Source organism: Rhinatrema bivittatum, chromosome 4 (assembly GCF_901001135.1).
Source record: "Rhinatrema bivittatum chromosome 4, aRhiBiv1.1, whole genome shotgun sequence".
Lineage (NCBI taxonomy): Eukaryota > Metazoa > Chordata > Amphibia > Gymnophiona > Rhinatrematidae > Rhinatrema > Rhinatrema bivittatum.
Window position 1 is genome coordinate 109,185,052 of NC_042618.1, and position 22,335 is coordinate 109,207,386.

At 50.4% G+C, this 22,335-nt stretch overlaps 1 protein-coding gene across 1 annotated transcript in view; it reads right to left on the reverse strand.

Annotated features, from left to right (window-relative positions):
- Positions 1-22,335, reverse strand: part of RPAP1 (RNA polymerase II associated protein 1) — a 146,711-nt gene that overhangs the window by 37,849 nt on the left and 86,527 nt on the right. Inside the window, 2 exon segments of the mRNA XM_029597447.1 lie at positions 8,366-8,567; positions 8,867-9,046. Coding sequence (XP_029453307.1) covers positions 8,366-8,567; positions 8,867-9,046 — 382 coding nt within the window.

Consider the following 22,335-nt stretch of genomic DNA (forward strand, 5'->3'; position numbering starts at 1 on the left):
TCGACAAGATGACAGAATATCAAACTGAAGAAAATAAATGAAGGTGGAGATGGGAAAATGGTTTTGAAATTCAATAAGCAAGAGAGAGGCACAGAGAACCCTTAATGATGGGAAATTGAGAGTACAATTAAATGTCAATTAGGGTCTGTGGTATTGCAGTAGGAGGGAAGAACAAGCAGATGGCATGGGTCTCATAGTTTTTACTTGCTGTCATGTTTCTTCTCTGATTGCAAACAACATCCATTCCCAGGATTTTATATATTGAAGGGGGTAGCATTCATTAAACTGCCTGAATTGCACTAACAAGTTGGCCAGCTTTAGAGTTCTGAAATACCCCGAAGTGCTTATCACCAAAAGGTAGGACAAGCAGGAAAATTAGTTCTTACCTGTTAATTTTCATTCCTGTAGTACCACGGATCAGTCTAGACCGTGGGTTGAGCCTCCTGTCCAGCAGATGGAGACAAACCAAAACTGAAAAGGGTATCCTATATCAGGACAGAGCCTACCCTGCAGCCCTTCAGTATAACCATTGTCAAAGCAGAAAAGAACTAAGATAACCCAGTAAAGAGATCAAGCAAGTAAACACGACTCAAAAGAGTAACAGATGAAACAATTATGAACAAGGAATGGACTCTGTAAAATAGTGCTCTTGCATATCCTTGGACATCATATAGATACTTCCGGTGTCCTTAAGATAATGATAGATGATAGTCATCCAGAGACCTGTAGGAAGAGCTTCGAGCGGACAGCAGAAAAGGAAGAAGAACCAGGGAAGGGCGTCTGACTGATCTGTGGTACTACAGGAACGAAAATTAACAGGTAAGAACTAATTTTCCTTTCCCTGTACGTACCCGGATCAGTCCAGACCGTGGGATGTACCAAAGCTTCCCTAAACCGGGTGAGACTGAGAAAGTCCCACTCGAAGCACCTGCCGCCCAAATGAACCAAAAACCGGAGCATGCAGGTCTAGACGATAATGCCGAGCAAACGTATGCAGGGAAGACCATGTAGCGGCCCTGCAGATTTCTTGCGAAGAGACTGTGAATTTGATGCAGACACGAGCGGAGACTATACCCGATTGAAACCGCATCAAATTCACAGACCACAAGATTATTAAACACTCTGTGTATTAACCCCTTGAGTGTGTTCTGATATATACAGAGAGAACAACTTCATACAGTTCACAGACCACAAGATTATTAAACACTCGGTGTATTAACCCCTTGAGTGTGTTCTGATATATACAGAGAGAACAACTTCATACAGCCCCTGAGGCAGCCTCAAGTGGGGCGAAACTCGGCCTGAGTCGGGCATTCATATGAACCTATGTCTCCACTGAAATAAAGGCTTACACATGGACTATCTTGGTGTCTAATCCATATTGTTGCCCAAACGGCTTTCTTAGACAACCTACCCTCTTGTTTTATTGGTCCTTTTGAAGGAAGGAAAGGACCACGGAGACCGGTGCCGAACGCACCGAGACACCCGAGTCAGCACAGAGATTCTCAAAGACCTTCCAAATGCGGACATAAGCTAACGAAGTAGATGGCTTATGCGCCCGCAGAAGGGTGGTAATCACCTCTTCCTTGTAGCCTTTACACCTCAGCCGTCGCCGTTCAAAAGCCAGGCCGCTAGACAAAAGCGATCCGCCTGATCGAAAAATATGAGAGCCTGCCATAGTAGATGAGGAAGATGGCCGAGACGCGGAGGGCCGTCCGACGCCAGATTGACCAGATCCACGAACCATGGCCTGCGGGGCCATTTGGGAGCTACCAGGATGACCGGTCCCTCGTGGAGTTCTATTCTTTGGAGAACTTTTCCCACGAGAGGCCACGGAGGAAACACAAAGGAGGATATTCGATGGCCACGGTAGAGCGAGGGCATCCATTCCCTCTGAACAGTGCTCTCTCCAACGGCTGAAGAACCTGTTGGCCTTGGAGTTGGTCAGTCGCCATGAGGTCCAGATGCGGAGAGCCCCACCTGTTGGTGATCAAGGTCATGGATTTGTCTGAGAGCTCCCACTCTCTTGGATTGAGATGCTGGCGACTGAGGAAATCGGCCTGCACATTCTCCTTGCCTGCTATGTGGGAGGCCACTAGACAATCCAGATGTCGTTCCGCCCAGGCAAGGAGTCGGCTGGCTTCCAGAGCCACTAAGCGACTCCGCATGTCCCCCTGCCGGTTGATATAAGCTACCATTGTGGAGTTGTCGGAGAGGACCCTCACTGCCTTGCCTCGGAGTAGAGGTAAAAACTCCTGAAGAGCTAGGCGTACTGCCCGGGCTTCCAGCCGATTGATGGGTCTGAGTCTGGCAGACTGCCCCCCAACCGGAGAGACTGGCATCCGTGGTGATCATGATCCACTGTGGAGTCCGAAGAGGCATTCCCTTCAGAAGATGCGGAAGCGAAATCCACCACTGTATGTCGGCGATGGTAGAAGCCGAAAGCGGGAGAATCGTTTGAAACTGTTCCGTCACCGGTTGCCATCGGGATAGCAAAGCTCTCTGTAACGGACACATATGCACAAAAGTCCAGGGGACAAGGTCGATGGTGGAGGCCATAGTCCCCAGGACCTGGAGGTGGTCCCACGCCGTCGGGAGCGGAAGCTCTGGTCGACGAGCTTGGATGCTCGAGCACGGGGCAGAAACACCTTTCCGACCCGAGTATCGAAGCGCGCCCCCAGAAATTCCAACACCTGAGAAGGCTGGAGATGGCTCTTGGGAAAGTTTACTATCCACCCAAGAGAAGGAGAGCTAAGACCCGGCTGACTGCCTGTTTGCAGAGGACGTCAGATTTGGCTCGCACTAGCCAGTCGTCCAGATAAGGATGGAGTAGGACTCCTTCCCGTCGGAGAGCCACCGCCACCACCACCATGACTTTAGTGAAGGTGCGCGGCACGATGGCTAGACCGAAGGGAAGTGCCCAGAACTGAAAATGCTGGCCCAGAACATGGAAGAGGAGATACTTCTGGTGTGTGGGGCAAATCGGAATGTGTAAGTACGCCTCTATTAAGTCGAGAGAGGCCAGGTATTCGCCAGGATGAACAGCTGCTATGACCGCCCTCAGGGTCTCCATACGAAAATGAGGTACCTTGAGGGCCCGGTTGACCCTCTTGAGGTCTAAGATCGGGTGGAAGAAACCTTCCTTCTTTGGGACGATGAAGTAGATGGAATACTGGCTGGCGCCAAGCTCCGCCTCTGGGACCGGGATAATGGCTCCCAGCTATTGAAGCCTGGCAAGGGTTTAAGCCACCGCCTCCTGCTTCAGACGTCCGCAGGGAGAGACTACATAGAGGTCCGGCAGATCTCGAGAAAACTCTAAAGCATAACCGTCTCGAATAATCTCAAGAATAATCCCTGATCTATGACCTCCCCAACTGCTACAACTCACCTTGGTCCGTCAGTCGACGTTCCCCATCCCTGACATGGCTTCTGACGTTATACTAATCAGTCCTGAGTTTTATGAACTAATACTATTTAGTCAGGAACATTTGATATTCTACAGCCCTAAGTATAGGATATCATGTATATATTTGATAATATTCAGTCCTGAGTACAAGTGATTATTATAGTCCTAAGTATATGTCTAGATATTATTTATTTCTGAGACTAAATATTATTTATTTCTATGTTAGCCATGACTCTGGCTTTTCCTCCTCCCAGTTCAAGTGCCTCTGTTTTATTGTAACTTTCATTCACTTTTTCTCTCTTCGCCTATTGTTCACATTGATGTTAATGTTATTGCACCGCTGTTTATTGTAAACCGATACGATATGATTGGTATCATGAGTGTTGGTATAAAAAAGCCCTAAATAAATAAATAAATAAATAAATAAATAAATAAGAACCCACTGGTCCGACGTGATCTTGACCCATTCCTCGAAGAATAGGGAGAGACGACTCCCTAAATTGGGGACGGAGGAATGGGTCAACCGAATCTCATTGGGAAGCGGGCTTTGGGGTGGTACGCTGAGGTGCCCCTTCATGGAAGGGCCGACGACTGTGAAAGGGCTGAGACCAAGACTGAGACCATGAAGGATAACCCCAAGAAGAAGCACCACGCCCCCGAGCCACATATCGACATTGGCCCCGAAAACGGGACCGAGAAGGCACAAAAGCTCGAAACTGTTTCGGTCGGTCCTCTGGCAGCTTGTGAACCTTGTTTTCACCCAAGGAATTAATGAGCTGCTCAAGGTCCTCGCCAAAAAGCAACTTACTCTTAAAAGGCAAAGTGCCCAATCGCGCCTTTGACGTCGGGTCCGCTGACCAATTTAATAACCAGAGAAGCCGTCTGGCTGAAACCACCGAGGCCATTGCTCGCCTGGATGCAGAGAAGGTCGTACAAAGCGTCTGCCCCATACGCAATAACACCTTCCAACCTTTCAGCCTGCTCAGCCTCCGCAGGGGGAAAGTCCTGGGTGCCAAGTAATTGCTGACCCCACCTAAGGCCGGCCCGCTGCATGAGACTGCTGCAAATAGTCGCCTGAACTCCCAATGCCAGTACCTCGAAGATACGCTTAAGGTGGAATTCGAGTTTGCGATCCTGTGCATCCTTCAAGGCCATAACCCCCACCACCGGAATAGTGGTGTGCTTGGTCACAGCGGAGACTGAAGAATCCACCGTGGGAACTTTCAACAGTTCCAGGCAGTCCTCCGGGGGCAGATAAAGCTTATCCATGGCTCTCCCGACGTGGAGCCCTGCCTCAGGAGCTTCCCATTCCCAGAGGAGTAGCAATTTGAGCATAGTGTGAAAAGGAAAGGCAGAAGCCTGAGCCTGGAGTCCAGACAGGACCGGGTCCATGTGCTTAGGCAGTGCTGCCGTAAGAGTATCCGCCGGGGGTCCCTCAACTCCTAACTCCTGGAGGACAAAAGGAAAGATGGGTTCCAACTCCTCCTTCTGAAATAAACGGAGAACCCTGGGATCATCCCCTTCAAGAGGACGAAGCGTCCCCGCTAAATCCAAAGTCGGATCCGGATCCGGGATTCCCAAAGGCGCTGGAGGGTCCGGGCAGTGGGGGGCCCCCGGGACCACCCGCACCCTGACAGCCCCCTGCGGATCCGGAGCCGCAGGGGCGAGCGGAGGGTCCAACTGCGGAAGCTTGGCCGGCGGGGGACCTGGGGAGGGGTCCTCCTCCTCCTGCAAGCTGGCCAGGTAGGATTTGAGCAAGAGGAGCACAAATTCCAAAGAAAAACAAGGCCTAGACTTGCGGGGGGGGGGGGGGGGGGAGAACCCAAAAAATCTTCATCCCCTGCGCCGAGTCGCCCCGAATCTGGGGCTGCTAAAACACAAAAAATGTCCGCCGTTTCCGCGGTTTGCCGACCCGGGAACTGCCTGGCCACGCGCCTGGAAGATCGACCCTGGGCTGGATTTAACTGCGCTGCCTGTGAGGGGCCTTCCCCACCTGGCAGACACGCAGAACATAGCCCCTTGCACGAAAATCGCATCAAGAGTTCCCCACAGGCTAAGCAGCAGTGCGATCGCGGCATTGTCAGTGAACAGAAGCCGCGATCACAGAGAAAATCAGCTGATTAGGCCCTCCTTCGCTGCCGGGAGGAGCGGAGGCAGAGGACTGAACCCTGCACGCTCCTCTCTGAGCACCTGTCTGCCGGCAATAAAGAAGCTCTGCCCAGAGGTAAAAATAATGAGCTAGTGGGGAGACTTAATTTCTTTAATTTACCTATGTTTGGTTTTTTGGGTTTTTTTTTCAAAAAGGAAAGCAGGCAAAAGAGTGTGTGAGTGCCCTAAAGGCACTGACAGGAGAGAAATCTCCTGAACACTTAAGGGCAGCCAGGTGAGAGGGGAGTGACTGGACCACCAGTTTCACCCCCTAAGGAGCACCGGGAACAGGGGCTTAGGCTATGCTGAAAGAAACCACAAGGGGCTATGCCCCCTTAAGCCCCACAAGAGCGTGGAGACAGTGCTGTCTCCAAAGAATAAAAAACAGAGCCAATTCCTTTTTTTTTTTTTTTACCAGAACCAAGAAAAGTACTTGCTTGATCCTCTAGGGTAAGTACCCAAACTGGAAATATGGCTAGACTAGCCAAGATCAGGAGACTGCAGGTTGAGCTGATCCATCTGCTGGAGACAGACAAATATTGAAGGGCTGCAGGGTAGGCTCTGTCCTGATATAGGATACCCTTTTCAGTTTTGGTCTGTCTCCATCTGCTGGACAGGAGGCTCAACCCACTCTCTGGACTGATCCGGGTACGTACAGGGAACACAGGTTTATTTAGTTATTGGCAAATAAAAAGCACACAAGATATTTTAGGATCAACAAAAAAGAGCACTCAGTGCTTCCTTGGAGTTCAAAGTCATCCCCAACAACAGGTTTTCTTCCAAACAAAGCTGCACAGGTTAAGCTACCATTCAAGCAGTGGTTAGTGAAATGTTTTTGTTCAGATTTATTTTACTCCAGCTTTTACAGGTTTCGAAAGCTCCTGTTGCCAACATTGTGAACAGAAGCAAATCAGAGGCCACTGCTGTGCTGATCCCTCCGAGAACTCAGGTAGGCTTCACACAGGAAGCATGAATACAGTCCAAACTACTGAAAATCTGACTGTGAGAAGGGAGGTGGGGGTGACCACAAAATAGAAACATGACGGCAGGAAAAGACCGTATGACTCATCCAGTCTGCCCATTCATCCAATTAATGTAGCATTATAATTCCCGTCACTTCCTTAGAGATCCCTTGTACTTAATCCCATGCTTTCTTGAATTCAGATACTGTTTTTGTCTCCACCACTTCCACTGGGAGGCTGTTCCACACATCCATCACCCTCTCTATAAAGAAACATTTCCGAAGATTACTCCTGAGTCTACCTACTTTCAACTTCATCTCATGACCCCTCGTTCTAGAGCTTCCTTTCCATTGAAAAAGCTCATCTCCTGTGCATGGAAACCTCCGAGATATTTGAATGTCTCTATCATATCTCCCCTATCTCACCTTTCCTATAGGATGTACATGTTTAGATCTTTAAACCTATCCCCATATGCTTTAGAAGGATGACCACTGATCATTTTTAGTAGCCGCCCTCTGGACTGACTCCATCCTGTTTACATTCCTTTTTAAGGTGCGGTCTCCAGAATTGTACACAATATCCAAGTGAGGTCTCACCAGGGACAATATCATCTCCTTTTTTTTTTGCTGACCATTCCTCTCCCTATGCAGTCAAGCAACTTTCTGGCTTTTAATGTCGCTTTATCCACCTGTTTGGCCAACTTAAGATCATCAGATGCAATTACCCTCAGATCTCGCTCTTCCTTTGTGCTTAGAAGAATTTCACCTCCGATACTGTACTTTTCTCTCGGGTTTTTGCATCCTAAATGCATTACTCTACGTTTTTTTAGCATTAAACCTTAGCTGCCAGGTCTTAGACCATTCCTCAAGCTTCACTAGATCCCTCCTCATGTTTTCCACTCCTTCCTGTCTACCCTGTTACAGATTTTGGTATCAACAGCAAAAAGACAAACCTTTCTCAACAACCTTTCCTTTACATCGCTCACAAAAATGTTGAAAAGAACCGATCCAAGGACTGATCTCTGAGGCACTCTCTAGTAAGAACTCTCTCCTCACAGAAAACTCCATTCACCACTACCCTTTCTTGTCTCCCACTCAAGCAGTTTCTAACCCAGTCAGTCACTCTAGGATCCATACCAAGGGTGCACAATTTATTTATAAGTCTTCTGTGCAGAAAATAAAATGTAAAAAAACCATTATAAACTAGAAAGGTGTAAGTATAGCTCAGATTGTGACGTAAGAAGCTGAGTTTTGGATTTCAGACTTCACTGTTTTATAGGTATAATCTATCTCCAAAAGCAGGCAACGGGGAATTAATATTCTGAAAAACCTAGTTAGCTCTGCTGTTTTACCAAATATTTCTTTTTAGTGTTTGGTCTTCTATCCCTAGTTGCACATTCAGCAGTACTTTCCTGTATTTTCATTGTTTTTATAACAAGTGTGCTATGACATAAGCGCAGTATCATTCAACAATAGCCCAAGGCCACAGCAGTCCGCAAGAGGATTTAAAGCTTACAAAATAAGGCAGTTTCCAATATTTATTTTCTTTTTAAGAAATTTTTGAGACGTGGCAGATGATAAAAACTTGATAATGATCCATTTAAGATAACATGGTACAAGTTTGATACTTCAAATGTTCCCTCCTCCCAAGAGTCTGGAAAATCTGCCTAGTACTCATACTATTGCCCTTCTCCTCCCTAACATCTACGAAGGACAAGAATAACATGGCCCATGTCACCTGACCATTTCCGCTCTTGCTCCCTGTAGGTATTCCACCTTTCCTGGGAGGTTTATCACTAGTACTGATGCTGGCGGAGTACTTGCGGAGTACTGAACAGGCCGTGACTCACCTGGCGACTGCAGGCACTGTAAAAGGCTCCCAGGTAGATGATGTACGTTGTTCGTAGGGGTTGGAGAGCATCCCACGTATCCAAACAGCTGATCTCCTGCAGGGATCTCTTCAAGCAGGCCTCAAGGAAGGGCTTGAGTCCCAACACTTGGGTCCACGTGACTGGTGGAGGCGGGAACTCTTGCCCCTCATCTAGGCTACTACTGCAATGCCATGAAACACCGGCATCAGGGAGAATTCTCTAGTGAAGATCATGGACATCTTACCTTCATCACATTAAAACAAGCACTGCGGGGGGATTCTGAACGACCATACACTGCTAGAGCCTTTAAAGGTTTAAAATGTAACAATCTTATTTTTTTCTACATACTCATTTATGAAGAATGGCTTAAACCTGAACATTAGATGCTAGACCTTTACCAGGAATCTGAGTCCCCTCCTCCCACAAGGCACTCCATTAAAAGGCAGCCAGTCCATGCCACATACATGCAAATCCACGTACCTGCTAAGGCGTTCCTGCAACTCCGCAGTGTAGCCCGCTGTGACAGTCACATTGGTCAGCAGGGTGACTACAGCTGCTGCCCGCTGAATGCAGAGCTGGAAGAGAGAGCTATCCTCACAGCATTCACTGGTGAGGCCAGGAAAGGACTGCAAAATCCGGACAAGCACTGGGTATAAATCACTGAGATTTATAGGTACAGGAGGGTGGCAAAGAGGAGACAGAAACAAAGTGATGGTCTTTTAGCATTGCAGTGCATGGAGATTATTACCTTAATACAAGGATAAAATGTGTGTCTCTCTCTCATTTTATATAGATAAATATATATATATATAGATATAGTCCTTCTATTATCAGAAAGAGTATATAACCAATTCACATTTACCAGCTCAGTGTGCTGTAGGATCAAAACAGCAAACAGAATGTTAGAAATTATTAGGAAGGGAATGGCAAATAAAACGATGGATGTCATAATGCCTCTGTATCGCTCCATGGTGAGATCGCAGCTGGTTGCCACATCTCAAAAAAGAAATAGCTGCACCGCAGAAAGTGCAGAGAAGGGCGACTAAAATAAGGGGCATGAAACTGCTGCACTATGAAGAAAGGCTAAGGAAGTTAGAGCTGCTCAATTTGGAGAAGAGACGACTGAGGGGGGAAATATGATAGAGGTCTACAAAAACATGAAAGGACTTGAACAAGTTAATGTAAATCGGTTATTTACTCTCTCAGATACATAAGAACATAAGAAATTGCCATGCTGGGTCAGACAGAGGGTCCATCAAGTCCAGCATCCTGTTTCCAACAGAGGCCAAACCAGGCCACAAGAACCTGGCAATTACCCAAACACTAAGAAGAACCCATGCTACTGATGCAATTAATAGCAGTGGCTATTCCCTAAGTATAATTGATTAATAGCCATTAATGGACTTCTCCTCCAAGAACTTATCCAAACCTTTTTTGAACCCAGCTACACTAACTGCACTAACCACATCCTCTGGCAACAAATTCCAGAGCTTTATTGTGCGTTGAGTGAAAAAGAATTTTCTCCGATTATTCTTAAATGTGCTACTTGCTAACTTCATGGAATGCCCCCTAGTCCTTCTATTATTCGAAATGCCCCCTAGTCCTTCTATTATTCGAACAGAAGGACTAGGCGGCACTCCATGAAGTGAGAAAGTAGCTCATTTAAAACAAACCGAAGAAAATTCTTTTTCACTCAGCGCATAGTTAAGCTCTGGAATTCATTGCCAGAGGATGTGGTTACAGCAGTTAGTGTAACTGGGTTTAAAAGAGGTTTGGATAAGTTCCTAGAGGAAAAATCCATAAACTGCTATTAATTAATAAGCTTGAGACTTATTTAATGTTTGGGTACTTGCAAGGTACTTATGACTTGGTACTTATGATTTGGATTGGTCACTGTTGGAAACAGGATACTGGGCTTGATAGACCCTTGGTCTGACCCTGTTTGGCATATCTTATATGTTTTTATGTACCTGTTCTAGTCGTCTTATGATTTTATAGACCTCTATCATACCTCCCCCTCAACTGTCTTCTCCAAGCTGAACAGCCCTAATCTCTTTGCCTTTCCTCACAGGGGAGCTGTTCCATCCCCTTAATCATTTTGATTGTCCTTCTCTGTACCTTCTCCAGTGCAACTGTATCTTTTTTAAGAAAGGTATCACACAAGTATATACACATATATATATATATATATATATACACACACATATCTCTCAGACACACATAATTACACACATATGCACACATATCTCAAAAAAGATATTGGAGAAATTACTTACCTGATAATTTTGTTTTCCTTAGTATAGACAGATGGACTCAGGACCAATGGGTATAGAGTACTCCTGATAGCAGCTGGAGACGGATCAGATTTCAATCTGACGTCAGCCCTAGTACATATACCCCTGCAGGAAGTGCAGCTCTTCAGTATTCTCCTCGAAAAGCATTGTGGATATATGCATGACTGAATAATTTAAATAACTAGATTAACTTTATAACTTGGTTAACTTAATTTGAACCGGTTGAATTGGCTATAGCTGGAGATCACCAGTGCCCTCAACCGAGAAACGTCGACACCCGGTAGGATGGGTGTCCTAGATGAAGGAAAGCATGGCTTACCCGTGAATCACTCGCTCCCGGGGATGTCCCACGAGAATTCCATGAGTAACGGCAGCCGTGGGTGGGATGCTGAGTCCATCTGTCTACACTAAGGAAAACGAAATTATCTGGTAAGTAATTTCTCCATTTCCTAGCGTGTAGCAGATGGACTCAGGACCAATGGGATGTATAAAAGCTACTCCAGAACCGGATGAGAGGCTGCCCGTGACCCACTTAGTACTGCCCTTGCAAATGCTGTGTCCTCCCGAGCCTGAACATCCAGGCGGTAAAACCTGGAGAAGGTGTGGATGGAGGACCATGTTGCCGCCCTGCAGATCTCGGCGGGTGACAGCATCTTGTTTCCACCCAGGACACTGCCTGGGTTCTAGTAGAATGGGCCTTGACTTGTAAAGGCAGTGGCTTGCCTGCTTCTACGTAGGCCGCCTTGATGACTTATTTGATCCCGCGGGCTATGGTTGCTCACGAGGCTGCTTCCCCTTGTTTCTTCCTGCTGTGAAGGACGAATAGCTGGTCCGTCTTTCGTACGGATTCCAACCTTTCCATGTATCGGACTAGGAGCCTGCCAACGTTGAGATGGTGTAGGCTTCGAGCCTCTTCCGAATTCTTATGCTCATCTGGCGATGGTAGCGAGATGGTTTGGTTGAGATGGAAGTGAGACACCACTTTGGGGAGGAACAACGGAACTATGCGTAACTGGATGATTCCCGGGATGAATCTGAGGAACGGCTCTCGGCAGGACAGTGCTTGTAGCTCAGAAATACGATGGGCCGAACAGACTGCCAGCAGGAAGGCTGTCTTCAGTGTTAATAGTCGGAGAGACAGGCCGCAGAGAGGTCTGAAGGAGTTTCCTGCTAGGAAATCTAGGACTAGGTTGAGGTTCCAAAGAGGAACCGGCCACTCAGGGGTGGTCGGATCTGCTTGACTCCTTTCAGAAAGCGGGAGACATCCAGGTGAGAGGCTATGCTGCTGCTCTCGCTCTTGGTTCCGTAGCATGACAATGTGGCCACCTTTACCTTGATGTAGTTGCAAGACAATCCTTTCTGTAGGCCGTTCTGCAGGAATTCCAAAAATCGCAGGAATTTTGACCAAGCGTGGTATGATGTCGCGGTCCTCGCACCAGGCTTTGAATACTCTCCAAATCCTTATGTATGTTAGGGATGTGGAGAACTTGCGTGCTCGGAGTAGGGTGTCAATTACTGCCCCCGAGTATTCGCTTTTCCTTAGGCGAGTCCTCTCAATGGCCAGACCGTAAGAGAGAATCGAGTTGGATCCTCATGGAGGATCGGTCCTGTTGGAGCAGGTCTCTGTGTGGAGGTAGCGGAAAGGGGCTCCCTGTCAGCAGTCTTCGCATGTCTGTGTACCACGGTCTTCTTGGCCAGTACGGGGCCACTAGAAGTACCAGTCCCCTGTGGTGTTCTATCTTGTGGATGATTGCGCCCAATAGGGGCCACGGGAAGGCATATAACAGAGTCTCCTGTGGCCAGGTCTGTACCAGGGTATCGATTCCCTGGGACTGGGGTTCCCGCCTGTGGCTGAAGAAACTGGGTACTTGGGCGTTGGACCAGTTTGCCAGGAGGTCCATGGTTGGTGTTCCCCAACGGTTTACTATTAACTGGAATGCTGTGGTCGACAGCCTCCATTCTCCTGGATCTAGACTTTCTCTGCTGAGGTAGTCCGCAGCGATGTTGTCTTTCCCGGCGATGTGGATGGCCGAGATCTCTTGAAGATTCACTTCCGCCCATGACATTAGGAGGTCTATTTCCAGAGACACCTGTTGGCTTCTGGTTCCTCCCTGACGGTTGATGTAGGCCACTGTTGTGGCGTTGTCCGACATTACTCTGACCGCTTTGTCTCGGAGTCTGTGACTGAACCTTAGGCAGGCTAGTCTGACTGCCCGGGCTTCTAGGTGATTGATGTTCCATCCAGACTATTCTTCGTTCCATTGCCCTTGAGCAGTTAGCTCCTGGCAGTGTGCTCCCCATCCTCCTAGGCTGGCATCCGTGATGAGTAGGATCCAGGTTGGTGAGGATAGTCTCGTTCCCTGGCTCAGATGAGCTTCTTGTAGCCACCATCGTAGTTGGGCCCGAACTCTATCCAGGAGCTGAAGACGTACAGTGTAGTTCTGGGACAGCGGATTCGATCATGATAGTAGTGAGCGTTGTAGGGGTCTCATGTGAGCTCGTGCCCATGGCACTACTTCCAGCGTGGATGCCATGAGGCCGAGGACTTTTAGGTAATCCCATGCTGTGGGGTGAAGTTCGCTCAACAGGGTTCGTAACTGGGTCATCAGTTTTGATCTCCTTGTCGGTGTCAGGATGACCTTGTCTTGTTTGGTGTCGAACCAGACTCCTAAGTATTCTAGGGATTGGGAGGGCTGCAGGCAGCTCTTGCTTGTGTTGACCACCCACCCGAGGCTCTCCAGTAGAGTTTTGACTCTGTTGGTTGCCTGGTGGCTTTCCTCTGGGGATTTTGCCCTGATCAGCCAATCGTCTAGATAAGGGTGCACGCGGATTCCTTCCTTCCTCAGTGTTGCTGCCACCACCACTATGATCTTGGTGAACGTCTGGGTGCAGTGGCTAACCCGAAAGGTAGTGCCCAGAACTGGTAGTGACGGTCCAGGATCGAGAAGCATAGAAAACGCTGATGCTCTTGATGGATCGGAATGTGTAGCTAGGCTTCCGACAGATCCAGGGATGTAAGGAACTCTCCCGGTTGTCTCGCCCTTATTACCGAGCATATGGTTTCCATGCGGAAGCAAGGAATCTTCAGGTGACGGTTGACCGCCTTGAGGTCCAGGATGGGTCTGAACATTCCTTCTTTCTTGGGGACGATAAAATAGATGGAATAATGTCCAGTATTTATTTGTTGTGGAGGCACCTCTAAGGCTAGCAATCTGGTTAGTGTAGCTTCCACTGCCATCCTCTTGGAAGAGTCGTGGCAGGGAGATTCCACAAACTTGGAGGAGGGAAGTGGTGGAAATCCAGGTAATATCCCTCTCGAATGATGGATAGGACCCACTTGTCCGAAGTTATCTCGACCCATCTTTGGTAGAATAGGGCAAGTCTTCCCCCTATGGCTTCTTCCTTTGGACGGGTCAGCTGATTTTCAATGTGGGGTACGGCTGGGGCCTGAGCCCGAGCTGGCTCCCCTTTTGTTGTGCTTGTTCCGAAAGGACTGGCTCCGGCCTGTGGGGCGGGCCACTTGATATGTGCTTCTATATGGGTTGAAGCACTGTGATCTTCTGCCCCTGGAGATTTGGGGGAAGGATCGCTGGTATCTCTTATTCCTGTCCTCTGGTAGCCACGGCAGTGGGGTCTTGCCCCATTTGTTGGCTAGTTTCTCTAGTTCGCTTCTGAACAGGAGTGTTCCCTTGAAAGGCATCCTTGTGAGTCTTGTTTTGGAGGATGCATCGGCCGACCAGTTTCGGAGCCAGATTTGTCTTCTGGCTGCCACGGTGGATGACACTCCTCTAGCTGTGGTGCGTACCAGATCAGAAGCGGCGTCCGCGAGGAATGATACTGCTGGTTCCAGGGCCTCCCCAGGAGTGTTGTTCCTGGTCTGTGCTAAGCAGGCGCATGTCACCACGGCACAGCAGGCCGCGATTTGTAAAGACAGCAGAGACGTCAAAGGACTGTTTGAGGATAGATTCCAGAAATCTGTCTTGAGCATCCCTGAGTGCTGCTCCTCCCTCCACTGGGATAGTAGTGCGCTTCGAGACCGCGCAGACCATGGTGTCCACTTTCAGACATGCCAGGAGATCTTTGGTGGCTGGATCCAGAGGGTACATGGCTGCCAGAGCCCGGCCTCCTTTAAACGTAGTTTCTGGGGCATCCCATTCCAGGTCAATTAGTTGCTGGATGGCTTGTAATAGTAGAAAATGGCGGGAGGTCTGACGGAGTCCTTCTAGTAGTGGGTTCGTCTTAGGTTCCCCCGAGGCACTTGTGCCCGGGATAGCAAGCTCTTTTAAGCTGTGTGTGACCAGGTCTGGAAGCTCGTCCTTGGTGAAGAAGCGTCTCATGGTTCGGTGGGGCTCTGTCCCCAGAGGGAGTTCCCCTTCCTCCAGGGGTTCTGAATCCTCATCCGAGTTGTCCGTGTCCCTGAAGGTGGAGCTTCTGGGCGGTGGGATCACTTCCCTGGGCATTTATTTATTTATTTATAGGAAAATTAGGGCTTACCTCCGATAATTTTCGATCCTGTAGTACCAAGGATCAGTCCAGACTCCTGGGGTTGTGCCTCCGCACCAGCAGATGGAGACAGAGCCAAACTTGTCAGGCTCCCCCTATATATACCAGGGTGCCACCCACAGCCTGTCAGTATAACGCAATGTCAAAGCAGAACTCTGACAACTAAACACTAACTAAAAACCCACGGCCTAGTAACCGGAGGAACTCCGGGCCCACAGTCCCCAACGAGAGACTAGCCCCGGAAGAGAAATTAGCATATAGCTAATCAAATAAGAAATCACGCAACATTCGCATAACAGAAAGAACACACACACAGCGGACTCTCCGAAAACTGAGAAAACACAGAGGGCGGGACTCTGGACTGATCCTTGGTACTACAGGAACGAAAATTATCGGAGGTAAGCCCTAATTTTCCTTTCCCTGTACGTACCGGATCAGTCCAGACTCCTGGGATGTACCAGAGCTGATATTACTTGGGATGGGATCCGGAGAGGCCCGCTCTAAAAAACACCTGCTCCGAAGTTGCCATCCCTTGAACCCCGAACATCCAAAATATGACGACACGCCAAAGTATACCAGGATGCTAAGAGAGACAGCTCTGCAAATCCCCAGTGTAGGGGTCCACATACCCTATCCCAGGACGCCGCCTGGGACCTTGTCGAACAGCCCTTGAGCCCTCGCTGGACCCATTTACCGCAAAGGGAATTATGCGGACCCGAAAACCTCCTTCAACCAGCAAGCCAGGGTAGCCTTGGAGGCCCTATTACTCCTCCTTTGGCCCTGACAAACCAAAAAGGGGTGAGTATATTTGACACCCCCAACTACCGGCGGAAAAAATTCGCGCACTTCCACCTTCCTCAGATCGCTTGCCGATGGCTCCGACCCCTAGAGATCCTGAAGGAAGGAAGTTCCACGTCCCGGTGCAAGGAGAATACCACCTGTGGGAGAAATAAGGGAACCATGCATAGCGTCCCCCCGCAGCGTCTCCCCGGCTTCCAGTATTCGCAAGAAAATTCCCTGCAAAATAGGGCCTAAAACCCCTGACACTCCTCTGGCAGACGCAACCGCCACCCAGACCACTGTCTTCAACTGAAGGTCCTGAAGGTTGCCTGTTTGAAATAGTGTGAAGGGAGGAGCACCCAGGGCTACGAGGATCACACTCCAAAACCAGGAAGGACACTGAACCTTCAAGGTGTCCGCAAGTGATCCGCCCCTCCGGGACCCGGGTCCAAACCGGACGTACCGCTAAACTCTTTCTTCAATAACTTCCGAACGCCACCGAGAACCGCTACCTGAACCCTTAGGTAACCACAGGATAGCCACAGGCTAGACCGAGTGTCAAACCACCCTGTAGAAGGCAAATAGCTGAAAACGGAAGCCCGAGTAACGGGTATTGACCGTTCAACGTACCATGAATCGAAGATATTGCAAACTCACACCACGCCAAGCAAGTTGACTCCTTCTGTGATCTCAGCAAGGCGGCACCATCGTGTCAAAGTAGCCTTTGCCCCCTTAGCCGATGCCTTTCAAAAACCATGCCGCCGCCCAAGCGATCTACCTGATCGAAAACACATAGGAGTCTAGAGGAGGAAACGGAAGACACGGCAATCACCCTGGTCCCTCCACCGCCAGGTCGAGGAAGGAAATAGGCAACTAGGGCCTTCCCGGCCATCCAGGAGTCACTCTAACAACCTTGGATGGATAGAACTCCATGCGCCGAAGGATTCCGGTGATCAGAGACCAAGGAGGGAGACGTTCCGAAGAATCCTCGTGTACGACGGCAACGCTAGGGCATCTGCTCCTCTTGCCTCCTTTTTCCCACCGGCGGGCCAAGTCTGGAACATCGCCCTCAGATCCCTGGCCGGCGTATCCCATCTGACGCAGCTGCAATGGGAGGCCCTGCTGTCAGAATTCATTCTCCTGGACCAGACACACTGGCGCCTGAAAATCCGCCTGAACGTCGCCGACCCTTGTTACGCAAGACGCCGCTCTGCGCAGCAGGTGATGCTCCATCCACTGCCGCAGGCTACTAGTCTCGAAGATCACCACCTGACTTCTGGATCCCCAGTGCCTAATGCTGTAGATCACCGTTGTCGCGTTGTCTGAGAGGACCCGGACCGACTCTCCATAGATCGGCCGACGCGACTCGGACGTAGCCCAATGGTCCTGAACTGACTTCCAACCCCAGAGCAACGAGACTTGCATCCGTCGTGAGCCCCGTCCATTCTGGCTTCGTCAATGGTGACGGGAGAAGGACTGCAGCGACAGTGGGCTCCATCGGGAGAGCAAAACGGATTGTAATGGATCAGGTGTGGCCCCACACCGATGAACGGAATACCGTTCCCTGAGTAGTATCGAACAACACTCTTAGAAACTCCCGTGATTGAGAGGGAATGAGAGGACTCCTCGTGACGTTTGCCACTGCAGTCGCTAGTGATGGCGACCCCCAGAGGGGCTCCGACTGCGACGGAAGAGCCAACCGTCCAGGTACAAGGGTAACAGTGGTCCTCCCTCCGCGGCTGTGCCGCTATGACCACTATGCCCTTGGTAATGGTCCGCAAGGCTGGACAACTGCACGCCTGTCCTCCCCGACGAATAACCGGAGATGTTTCTGGAGATCCGCACTGGGCCCACCATGCAGATAAGCCTCCGGGGAGATTCAGGGATGCCGGGAACTCCCGCCCGGCAATGGCGGGCCGTGGCGCCCTCGTACAAAGACGGGATACGCCGCCATCTGTTGACACTTGCGATCTGGTATGGGCCAGAAGGTTCCTTCCTGCTATGGAAACTACGAAGGAATTGGAGAAATGTCCTTTTCCTCGCTCCTGCTGCGGGAACGGCCCCACTGCTCCCAGATCGAACCACCTTTCCAAGGTTCGCTGGAAGCCTCGGTGCTTGTCTGCGTCCCCGTACGGTGGTTTGACTACCGGCAGTACTCTGCGCTCTGACGTGATCCTGGCCCATTCCTCGTAGAAGAGAGCCAAACAACCGAGTCTCCTGATGTCCGGTTCCCCCACCCGAGCGAAGGGGGAGGGAAGTGAGGGGAAGGAGCCCCTGGGGCGCGGAGCCCACCGGTTTCCCCCTGAAAAGAGAGGGCTGGATGAGAGGATAACCTGGGCCGTGACTATCTTCCATAGAAGTTAAACCATCTTCTCCAATTCCTTCCCCGAACCACAGCTTCCCCCTTGAAGGACCCCGGCATGGACCCGGGCGCACCATCCGCCGACTCGTCCTACCCCCACAGCAATCGGCTCGTCGAGCCCGTAGCAGCCACGGAGCGTGCCAAGGTCCGCAGACGATCATACCGGGCACCTGCACTGTAGACCACTACCGGCTCTTGGTTGTCCACCCTGGCGAGCCTCCTCTTCCGACTGGCCCTCATTGGCCAGAAGTCGTAGGGCCTAGCCTAGACCGGCTCTGAGTGTGAAATTACTGCCAATTTGCCGTCCAGAACCCCTAGGGCCGAGACCTCACAGGATCTTCTTCAATTGGATCTCCGACTTTCGATCCTGAAGACCCTACAGAGCCGATCCTGAAGGTCCCTACAGAGCCGTAGGATCGGTATGGCTTTGAGCGCTTCATGCCCGCTGACACATCTGCGTCCACTTGGGAGCTCGCAGGACTGCCAAGACGTCCTCCAGATCCATGGGAGCGAGCCTAGACTTCTCTGGAGGTATAGCAATCCCTAATTGCTCCAGGCTGGCTGGTATGAAGGGTCCAAGTTCGCCCCTATGGAAGAGACGGATGACCCTGGGACCTTCGCCCTCCGGAGTCAGGCCCCGTTCATAGACCCTGGCGGCATGGCTCCGTCTACCTCTACCCCCCTCGGGGGTGGGAACAGGCTCTCCAAATCCTCCTGTTCCGACGTGTCCTCTGAGAAAGCCAAGGCGTCATGTGGAGGGAGGGCCCTCCGAGCCTGCCTTGCCCGCAAGATCCCACAGTGGCCCCCAGGACTCCCCAGCTGTACGCCTGCGAGACCTACGGCCTCCGCCCAGCCCTACGCAGTATGGGCAAAATAAAAGCGGGAGGCATCCGACTTTTGGTAGCATCCCCAAGGAATTGAACTGAGCACCTTCTCCATGGCGAGGCTGCAGCCCTAGCACTGAGCCACCGGGCTGCTCTTTGTGGATCCTGAGGTGCTCTCTGCTCCTCCCCCGAAGGGCCCGCGGGCGGAACACAATCCCCGTCCCGTGTGCTATGGGGAGAGAGAGAGAGGGGGGGAAGGTCCTACCACACCGTGGAGGATGGCGAGACAACCAGGGCGACCGGCTAAGATGGCGTCTTATGCTGCCCCCTGCCTGTAGCCACTTCGGTAACGTCGCGGGAGGGGCCCCCAGCGCGACCGGCAATCACGATCGGCCTACCGAGCCCCCGTTCGCGCGTCCCCCGATGGACCCGCTCACCTCCTGAGAACCACGTGCGCACGCCGACCCGCAGGCCGCCCAGGGCGCACCACGTGGCAGGCCGGATCGGAGTAAGCAAAAAACGCACCCCTGTGAGCCGCGCACGCGCGCCGACCCACATGCCACACCACGCGGCAGGCCGGGTCGGTCCGCGCCGTCAAGTGACCAACGCCTCACCCTTGAGAGCCGCGTGAGCCGCGCGCGCCCCGACCCGCAGGCCGCCCAGGCCGCACCACGCGGCAGGCCGGGTCGAGCCGCGCCACCTAGCGAGCAAGAACTCTCTCCTGAGAGCCGCGAGCGCGCCAACCTGCAGACCGCGCCAGCCGCGCCACGCGGCAGGCCGGGTCAGTCCGCACCCCCGAGATTAAACAAACTGAAACCTCTAAAATCAAAATGTTTTTTTTTTTGTTTTTTTTTTAAAGCCAACTCACCGGAAAAACCGCGGCGATCAGGGAGGAAGGAGCCGACCGCGGAGGTCAGGGAGGAAGGAGCGACAACAAATTCAAACCGAGCCGCCGCCACGAAAGAAACTTACCTCAATTTTGTTTTTGAAAAAAACGACGCTGTCCCCCAGCGAGTGCTTGAAGCGGCCTGGTTGGGTGTGAGTGAGCCGGGCTCCCCGGTATCACCTCGGCTGGGCCGGTTCTCACCTGCAGGGTCCTCGACCCTTGGCCACAGCAGCCTACTACCGGGGGGGGATGGCCCCTCGGGACCGAGCAACCCCCTGGGAGGCTCAGGCCCGATCCTCTGGAGAACCTGCAACAAAAATATCTCCCTTTCTTTTTAAAAACCTAAAACTAGCCGTCTTACACCTATACACTAACACCTAATTGAATCAGGCAAGACTGTGGGTTAGGCATCTGACCATCTGCTGGAGACAGAGTTATACTGACAGGCTGTGGGTGGCACCCTGGTATATATAGGGGGAGCCTGACAAGTTTGGCTCTGTCTCCATCTGCTGGTGCGGAGGCACAACCCCAGGAGTCTGGACTGATCCGGTACGTACAGGGAATTGTATTTTTTTATATACCGAAGTATAGCATTCTGCCTTCACTCCAGTTTACAAGATAACATAATACATACAGTTAACTTAGAGCCTTATTTAACATTCACAACGTAGAACCTTATTTAACATATTAATTTAAAATTTATATGAATAAGATATTCCTTAAAAGAGCTAATAAATCTATTCTTGTAATAGCATATAGACCAAAAATAACAGCGTAAGTGTTAAACAGGAGTCTTGTGTTTCATCAGTGATAAGGGTCTGAAAGGAGATCGGGTAAGTATGTAGGGTGAGGCAGGTAATGTTTTGGGATTGGTTGGAAGTGGGACGAGGGAAAGGGGAAAGGGGTGGGTTGGTGGGGGAGGGTGGGGAGGGGAGTGGGGAAGGTGTGTTAATAGAGTGGCTCGTCGACGTTGTAATGGTTCAAGAAGGAGTGTATTACTTATCCCACGCCATCTCTGAAAGTTTGGCTGAATAACCAAGTCTTTAGTTCTTTTTTGAAGGATTTGATGTCGTGAATTGAGCTTAACATGTTGGGTATGTTATTCCATAAATTTGGGCCTGCTATGGAGAACGCTCTGTTCCTGGTGTTGGTTGAGTTTGGCTAGAGGAAGTGAGGGAATTTCAAGGTGTAGTTTATTGGCTGATCTGGTCAGTCTTTGAGGTTTGGTGTGGTTGTATTATTCTTTGAGAGCTGTGTTGTCCATTGTATGTAATGCGTGTGAACTATTGTAATGCTTTGAATTTGATTCTTTGGTCGATTGGGAGCCAGTGAAGTGATTTAAGGACAGGGGTGATATGGTCTGATTTTTTTTTTCTAGTTAGAATTCTTGCTGCGGCGTTTTGTAGTAGTTGCAGAGGTTTTAGGGTGGTTTTTGGTAGGCCAATCAGGAGGGAGTTGCAGTAGTCGAGGCTGTTGAAGATGAGTGATTGGAGAACTGTTCAGAACTCATGTTGGTGGAGTAGCGGTTTTAGATGTTTGAGGACGTGAAGTTTGTGAAAGCCTTCTTTGGTTTTGATAGCGATGTTCTTTTTTAAGTTGAGTTCGTTGTCGATCCAGATGCCAAGGTCTCTTGTTGAATTTTTTAGTTGGATGTTGATGTTTTCTATTTGTAGAGAGAGGGATGTTGAGGATTGTATTGGGTTATTTCTTCCGATGAGTATGCATTCTGTTTTATTCATGTTAAGGCATAACTTTAGGTGGTTCAGCATGTCTCTGATGGTGCTTAGGTGCATAGAGGAACCCGGGATGTTGAGGTCCTCTGGTGGAGCCTGTGGCCGTATTTTAGGAGGCTCCGGTTGCATGTGGACAAAGGTATGCAGACCTTTGAAGAATTCCACCCAGGAGATATATGCTGGTCTAGACTCTAGGGGCAACGTGTCCCTGGGGAGCCCCGTTTGAGGAGGGTCCCCGCTGTGCAAATGCTAGGTCCTGGCGTACTGCTCAAGAGGCTGGAACCCGGTAACCAGCTGGGGAGGGCCATGAGTTGGATCTCCTAGGGCCTCTTTGCACGGTATACAGGGCCGTGGCCTCCTCATACTGTGCAGCTCTAATGTGGCATGCTGGGCAATGGGCCCCTGAGCTTTGAGTTTCTTTTCGTTGGTGCCATGGCTTGTGTGCGTAAGATACAGTTGTGTGCTTCGGTGCGAAGTTGTTGCGCTTAGGTTTGGTGCGCGCTCAGGGAGATGTGCGCGCTGTTATGTGCACAGATTGAAGTTATGCGTCTGGCACAGTAAGCCTGT